An 8,896-nucleotide genomic window follows, 5' to 3' on the forward strand; every position below is an offset into this window, starting at 1 on the left:
AACTTGTGAGTATTATAAGGAAGCAAAATAATCCTGAGGAATAAGCTTTGGAAGTATCTGAAAAAAAATGCTACATGGATATTGCAGATGATGAGTTTTCTTGTATGTGTGACATTTTAAAAGTGAACAGCAAAAAGTCAACATTCCTAAGAATATAAAAGTTCTTTTATGCTTTCTTTTACCTTCATTTTGGACGGAGGAGCAAAGATGGAGCTGCGAGAGTCAAATGGAAGAACCTTAACATATGTATTACTTTCAAATTTCAGTTGAAACATTTTAGATTTAATGTCTCATTGCATAAATCTCGTTAAAGAAGGTGACGGAGTTGTAGGCGGAGGTGACGGTGCTCTCCATCGTTTTCGTCGTCTTCTACTTGAATAATTTTGTGGATGAGTGACGAATTCTAAAACTCAAAATTTCTCCAATTTCATTTTCATATCGCAATTGCAAAGAGATGGAGCTTTCTGTAGTTGAATTTCCAACTTTGCCAACTTTGTCTTTTCTGTAATTGAATTTCCACTCTTTTAACTTTATTTTTTAATTCAAAATTTAAAATAATAAAATTCACCCAAGTTTTTAACAATACGTGTGTTAAAACAATATTGTCAGCATATCAAGTGACACAATACTTAACGCCGTCTGATCAATTTGACAAACTAAAAAAGAAAAGATACTATTTAAAATTCTGGACGAAAATAGGAATATTTTGAGACATTAAACCAACATTTTAACAATGGAACCAATCAAAAGTTTATTCTTTATTTTATATAAAATAAATTAAAAAATGTACTTTCAAATTCATAAAAATGTTTTATCCAGTCTTAATTGTTGTTATCCTCTTTCCAGTGCATTGGTGGATAACACGTAGGATAATTTTTTTTTCTGACAGTATGGATTGTGATAAAATTAAAATACTGTATCTTTTATACTCTCCACTTTAAAAGATGGTTTGTTTTTATTTAGATAATTTTCTTAGTAAAAAATGATAAGATATCAAGATGGTAAGTGAAGACAATTGTTTTTCTTTTCATATTTTCAGGAATTAATTAATATAAAACTAAGAATATGTATTTATATTACTGATTAAAAATATGTATTCTATTATTTATTAATTATAAGGTTAAAAAAGTATTTTTTTTTCATGTATGTTTCATTTCTAAGAGAGTTATATAATTTTACATTTTTACACTTTTTATTACGGGTTGAGTAAATTACATCTGACAGAATTTATTTTTAGCCTCTATTATAACTTCCATTCTTTATTAGGAAACTAAAACTATAAAAACAAATAGCTCTTATAATCCTTTTGAACTGATGTGACAAAAGTTCAAAACCATTTTTAACACTAAATTTTTGGAAATAAATTTAATAAAAAGAAATGAATACAATGAACTATATATCTTTGAAAAGTAATTTATAGTGGAAAATGTACTATTCTTCCGTACTTAGATTCTTATAACATATTGGCCATCCACCCACTTTTCAACTTATTCACTAATTATTTGAGTTTGAATTTTTATTATGTGCATTAACAAAGCTTAATCATCATAATAATAATTAAGCTTCCAATCCATTATTCTCCATTGGATTGGTTGGTTTCAACTTTGGTGGATATAATCATGTTTCCAACTTTCTTAACACATCTTATTTGTTTAAACAAAATAATGAAATTATCTTTATATATATAGCTATAACATGATTCACATGTAGTGGTTAGATTACACCAAAATATAAGGTAAAAGTAACGAAATATTTTAAAGTTATTCTTGAAGTAATCTTAGCAGACCGTATATGAAAGAATTATTCTTTTACCTAACATTAAGTTTCATGTTTTATTGAAATAAATCTTTTTTTTTCATGTCATTTTACTTTTTGAAATACTTTACAAATTATTGAAAAAAATTATAAGATAAATTTTAAAAATACTTAATTAAGAAAAATGGTTCTATAAGTATTCATAAAACAGCGTAATAAATTATAAGTAATAACAAAGGGATCATTGATCATCCATGAAATCAAATGAATGTATTTAATCAACTCATTCTTTTATTTTATTTTATAATGAATAGATTGAATAGATTTACTTACAGGTAGATTATATGGATGATAAATAAATAAATTATTTTTTCTACTTTTTGTTTATAACACTTGAGCAGAAACTAACTCATGATATTATCATTTTAACTAAATTATATTAACAAATGTTTATGAGTATTATACAAACACTTCCAAATATAATGATTGTACCTTTTTTTTATTCAATATGACATTGCTATTGCCGACTAAATATTTGATTTATCAATGTGATTGTCCACGTGGCAAAATATTGAAGTGACAGGAAAATTAATTACAAATAAAAAACATTTTAATTATATTTTGTTAATTATAGTGAGAAAAGGACATTAATACGATATTAGAGTGGAAAGTGCACTATGCTAGGGTATTTAGATTCTTAAAACGTGGTCATGCTCCCACTTTCAGACTCAATCACCAATTATTTTAATTTGACTTTTCATAATGTGCATTAACTAGGCTTAATCATAAAAATTATCATGCTCCAAATCTTCATATGATTTCCACATATTTGGATTGGCTGCCTCAATTTTCGTAGCTATACTCATACTTCCAACTTTCTCACCACAGAAATCTTCAGCAGAAAATTGTTCTGATCTGTTTGAAGGTTTTGGTTCCATTACAAATTACAAATTAGAAATATGTGTTTGTCAAGTCACTAGTGCCTTTTGGGGAGAAATATTATGCTGATAATTATTCTCTCTTGTAGTTTATGCAGGAAAATATGAAACAACAATTTGGTTTCAAAAGCCTAATAATGATCAACAGTTGAGTTGCTGAACCTTAGCGTCTGGTCGCAATCCTTGACCTATCTTGCAGATTAAATGCATATGTTCTTCTTATCTTTTGCCTCTTATCTTGTGACTTATCCCTTGTTTTCAGGCACTAAGTTTTATTCTAAAGTAGTTATCTGATCTCAATTTGGCATGTAAGATAACAGTCCTATTGATCATGATTTCTGATTCATTCACTTTCTAATTCTTTTACACCATCGGTGAACAGAAAATAGACTCCAATTCATAAAAGCTGATCAAAATTTCATTACATAAGTCCCATCAGAAGTACAATATTCTAGTGTTATTCCTGGCTTAGTTGAATTAGGACAAAACTCTTCCAAGTTCTGTTGTTATGTGTATAATAATAGCTCGGCCAAATTTTAACTCTACCTCACTCTCTGCAGTGCTAAATAAGCAACTAGTCTGTAACCTACCAACATCATGGCCATTATAGACACATCCACCCACAAGTGGTTCAAACCCACTGATTTTATTGGAGGAAATTCTCCAACCTTGCACAAGACCCCTTTTGAGCACTCATAATAATCATCATCCATGTACTGCACACCAACAAGAAGCTTGTAACAGTAGTAGCTATAGCTTATGTACTTGAGCCACTCTATGAAGGGAGGAATCTGCTGTATATAGTACCCTCCGGCAATGAGGAACACAAGGGTTGTGACAGAAGCTAAAGTAGTGGCCTGTTTGACCTCCATCAAAATGGCACCAAGTGCTAAGCCTAGGCTTTGAGAGACAAGGACACTGTAAAGGACCACTAGGAGGGAAAGGAGAAAGGTCAGTGGATGAGGATTAAGCCCTCCCATCCAATAGATTATGAAGACAAATGCAGTTGGAAGTGCAAGCTCTATTGGCAAGTCTCCTACTGTTCTGGCTAGAAAGTAGGATGAGAGACGGTACATCCCAGATGAACGTTCCTTGATCAGCATTCTTCTCTCTTGTGGGAATGTGAAAACAGCATTGTAGAGAGGGTAGAATCCCCAGAAGACAGAGAAGAAAAACAGAAGGGCTATCTGCATTCTCAAATACACCTCCATTTCAGATCCAATGATTTTAGGTAACAACTATAACAGCTCAATAACAATAGTCTTATTCCACCTTCCTAATGACCCAATTATTAAAGATCAAAACTTCAAAGATATTGTTTATTACAAGATTCTTTTTAACAACAATTCCCTTTTAGATAACAATAAAAACCAAAAGAAAGTGTGCTCTCTTAATAAATAAATGAAAGGTAAAAGTTAGATAAAGTAGCTGAGATATTTATGTTACCCTTCCGTCAGAGTTAGAATTTTCTTCCAACAACAAACGTGATGAAATTTGATGCTAAACGTCAACGTAAAGACAAAAGAACTCAAAATCATTTTTTAAACTTGAGGGGAAGAAACATTTTATTATTGGTGTTAGAGGAAAGAAGGTCTGAAATTATGTGATTTGGACATTAATACAATGTTTACTGAATGTGAAAAGGAAAGATTACTCTGAAAGTAAAGGGCCAATGATACGTTAACAGCACTTGGGTTAGTTGATGATGTTCTGTTCTTACTGATCAATAATGATCAAGTTACTGAACTTAAAAAAACTCTTACCCGGTCTCCAATGTGGGATTCTGGGGTGTGCCACCACAGAAGTCCTCCAAGGAAAGCGACACTTATGACTTGGAAAATTCTCAGCTTGTTGAAGGCTTCAAACCTTCTCTCCTTCAGCCCCCTTTGCAACAGCACTTTGAACTGATGCCACCAACTTGTGCACCATCGCTCCGGTTTTATGTGATTTCCTGCATCAATTGAGCAACAAATTTATTTCAGACCTGTAATACTCATCTAACCAAAGTAACTTTTGAAGCATATGCCTCTGAATGTTTTTCACTGAAAAGTTAGTACACTTACTTGTGGAAGCATTCCTAAAGACTTCGCATTCCAAGCTGCATAATTCTTCTTTCAGCTTAGTAGCTATATTTTTTTCATAAGCAGAGATTAAGGCTTCTCTAACCAACTTATTTTCTGCCTCCTGGCTTTCACTTTGTTCAGTTGCAAGCTTGGAGGAGTCCGGAGCAATTCCTGCAGTTTCTCATTGTCAAAACTCTGTCTGTATTTAACAACACACAAATATGGTTCTTTTAAACAAGTCAATTCAGTAAACTTAGATAGTTGAAAGTGGGGGTCTCATAATTCATCTCGGGCAAAAATATAATTCCAGTAGGCCGGACCATGATTCCATAATACAATAACAAAGCCTTATCATTTGACACACTTTAAACTCAAATCTTCAGGAATATATACCTATATAAAATTTAGTTATACGGAATCATGACTTCCTAATACTACTACTAATAATTTTATCCACAATAAAATGTAAAACAGTGATTGGATTGAATTAAAAAGAAAGAATATTACCATTGGCAAGATCAAGCAACAAGTCAGCTGGATTGACAATCATGGATGTGGAAAAACCAACAGAAGAAAAGTAGGCCATTGCAGTTGAAGCGGGGCCATAATAGATGGGGCATCCTTCAGAGAGCAAGACCAGTTTATCAAACATGTGATAGAGGCGACTAGAGGGTTGATGAATGGTGGTGACAACAGTTCTCCCTCCACTAGCCAAGCGTTTGATTGTGGTTATGATCCTTTGTGCTGTTGTAGAGTCCAAGCCAGAAGTGGGTTCATCCAGCAGCAACAGGCTTGGATTGATTAACATTTCCTGGCCTATGCTCACCCTTTTTCTCTCCCCTCCTGATATCCCTCTGAATAGAGGGCCTCCAATCATGCTACCCCTGCACCTGCTCAGTCCTAGCTCACTGATTACATGCTCTACATGCTGAGCTTTTTCTTCCTTGGTCAAGATGTTGGGAAGCCTGAGAAGTGCAGTGAAGAGTAGTGTTTCGGTCACAGTGAGATGGGGGTATAACACATCATCCTGAGCCACAAAACCTGTTCTTCTTTTCATGGCTCCTGAAAAAGGCCGGTTGTTGTACGTGACCTTTCCAGATAGTTTGCCACTAAGCCTTCCTCCAAGGGCTGTGAGAAGTGTGGTTTTGCCACTCCCAGATGGCCCCAACATAGCCATTATTTCTCCCGGACAAACCATACCAGTGATTCCTTTCAGTATGGTCTTCTCTGTGGAACTCCTTGTGCTCCCCCAACACAGACCCTTCTGCTCCAGTTTAACTTTGTACACCAACTCTTCAAACTGGAAATTGAAACGGAGAAAATGCCAAAAAGAAGTTAAATAATAATGCCCCACACGAACGAAATATATGATGGTGAAGAATCAATGTAATGGAATATACTACAAAATAATGACAAGGGAATGACCTTCAAAGTTATGGGGTACATAGCTAGTTTAAGAAAAGATTGGTCGTTTGTTTGTATGGGAAGGACAGTCTGAGTCGTGATCTTGGGGGGTCCTTCCTGAGGGTGACTGTTGCTGTGGTCTGGTTTGAGTGCTATGCAGTTTTCTGTCATGGCTAATGAAAGCGAGAGGTTTGTAATGTTTTGGTGGTGGTGATAGTAGTCACAACTGAGGTGTGTGTGAGAGAAGTCAAGAAGCTCCTTTTAACTTTGCTTCCCGTTGTGGATGAGAAGAACACATCTCTATATATATATATAGCAGAAGCTAAGATGTTACTGTGCACTTTCGCATGAAAGGTGGAGTCCACCATCATTTAATCTCAGAATTATTCCAACAGAACCATTAATTCACACCTAAAAACTATGAATTCTGAACCATTGCTTATGATCTCGGTCTTGTTAACTTTTTCTCGTTTTATCTTTTCTGAAGAGAGGGAGTGTGTACCGATAACCAAACGTTTTTCCTCAAGTCATCACCTTTATTACATCGTATCACAGTATTCTTTTAATCTGCTTTCCTTTCCTTGCTGAGCAAGGGTGCACAAAATATTTCTGAAGCTGATCCGAAACCAAGACAAGTCGCTGAGTATTATTATAACTACCACTTTGGCACAAGATACTCCATTGATATTAACGACATCGTTTATACGTACAGTGGCAAGGTGCCTAAGGAACAGTCTTACTAAACACACAGACAAACAAACAGTAATTTGGAGACTACATAAATATCATCAACTATTAATGATTTAAAAGCACCCATATAATACATGATAAATATGACAGAAACACAGAAATATGCATATTTTAAATGTTATTTTTTGGGGAAGAGATGATATATCTACAGAAGAAGTATTTACATTTTTCTACTGTCAGAAAAGAAAACAAATGGAGACTCAAATCTGCATGTTGTATTTGGGATTTAAATTATTATTAAAAAAATAAAATTAAAAAGAAACTGGTGAGATAAAACGACGGGAATATGTGTAGGGTACGAATACGACTTCACAAAAATACAACAGCGTTTCTCTTCTACTGTGTCGTTTTTTTTTGCCCCAGATACTTCTAACACAGTATGTCATGCAATAATGATAGTGGTTGTTATAGTTTGTGATTTTAAATACGAAACCATAACAACGGAAACACAGCACTACCTGTCTTAAATGCTTCTTTAGTGACATGCCCCGCAGATAAAATTTTTAAATACTTTAGGATGCACACTGAAATCATCATAATGGTCTTTTAATCACTTTTTTACATTTCGTAATGGAGTTGACTGCGGTCAAATTAATATCACAATATTTTTTAATTATAATATTTCCATTAAAAATAGTTTTGAGTATTAACATAATAGTTCAGAGACATGCATGCAAACTACCTTCATATTTAATTTTTCTTATAAATAAAATTTTATAATGTAGTAAGTGGGGGCGAAACTTCAAATATCTTCTGCATTAAAACTTTTGGCTATTCCACTATTATATCATCACTTTGGAGTCCAAATTAAACACATATTATCTTCTTCCAATAATCGAATTTATCTTAACAAGACATAATATCTCTTCTGAGGATAAGTCTTCTTTTCTTTATTCACCACTTCCTTCTCTTTCAATCTTCATTTGTTGTTTAGTGAGTATAAATCACACACGATCCAGTAAATATAAGAATAAACGTCTAATAACTAAAAAATTACACTTCTTCATCTGTTTAATTACTTTTAAAATATAAAGACTAAAAAAACATGTTTTCTAAATAAAGAAAACAAAAGGGGAAAAAATGTCACTATAAAGTATTGCATGTTAGTTGGAATAAAGTTATGAGAAAGTTATGAAACTTGACAACTTAATTGAGAGGTGAAGATTACAATGAGTCGGAATAAAAAAATTGGTAACAGTTAAAGATGTTAGAAGTAGAATCTGGATTAAGTTTTAGTTAAAGGAAAATATATGGTTGTAGAAATTGACTACTAAGACTTTTTTGTATGAGAAGAATGTCAAATATTATTGAATTCATTCGGGTTCGAAATAAAGTAGGGTGAAATTACCTTTGTTATTCTTGATACCTATTGCATTTGAATAATTACAATTATGCATTTGGTATCTTGCTTAATTATTCCTTAACCATTGTGAGGTTTTTCTGTGGTGGAATAGGCACAGAGATGCAAAGAGGATAATAGCAAATTGAGGAGAGAAAATTTTAATTGGAGAGTCGGACGTGTGTGGTTGGTTTGTCATTTGCCACTGCTACACCACCACAGTTGCATATGAACAGTAATGGAACTAAAGTACTGAACTTTTTGAAAAACCAATGTTTAAGAAACTAGATTTTGAATTCTCTCACACATGGAGATGGTGATGATGATTCGTTATGTCTTACTACATACCATGATTTTGTCTTTTCCTTTGTGCTTTTGAGCTGCTAATATGGCCAAACAGTAACTAAAGAACCGTCCAAGCCCAAACTAAAAGCGCTATATTCTCTCTCCCTCTTTTCTATGTGTGGTGGCCATCCATTGAAAAATAAAAAATAATAAAAATTAAACAGCTTTAATATGTATTATTAGGTAGGTACCAAAACTTTTAATAGTACGAAATTTTATAAAATCAAAGATAGGTAATCGCGGCGCTTTCGAGAAAGATAAAAGAGACCACATACTTTCTCCTATTCCTCCTTCTTATGACT

At 33.2% G+C, this 8,896-nt stretch overlaps 1 protein-coding gene across 1 annotated transcript; it reads right to left on the reverse strand.

The window, feature by feature from the left end:
- Window positions 1–3,068: 3,068 nt before the first annotated feature.
- On the reverse strand, window positions 3,069–6,452 carry LOC108318698 (ABC transporter G family member 14). Its single transcript, XM_017556418.2, has 5 exons — window positions 6,182–6,452; window positions 5,264–6,056; window positions 4,757–4,927; window positions 4,457–4,644; window positions 3,069–3,880 (listed from the first exon to the last, which is right to left on the reverse strand). Exons 1-5 carry the CDS (start codon window positions 6,329–6,331, stop codon window positions 3,236–3,238), a joined length of 1,947 nt encoding a protein of 648 aa, XP_017411907.1. The 5' UTR covers window positions 6,332–6,452; the 3' UTR covers window positions 3,069–3,235.
- Window positions 6,453–8,896: the final 2,444 nt, after the last annotated feature.

This window comes from Vigna angularis, chromosome 1 (genome assembly GCF_016808095.1).
Source record: "Vigna angularis cultivar LongXiaoDou No.4 chromosome 1, ASM1680809v1, whole genome shotgun sequence".
Taxonomy (NCBI): domain Eukaryota; kingdom Viridiplantae; phylum Streptophyta; class Magnoliopsida; order Fabales; family Fabaceae; genus Vigna; species Vigna angularis.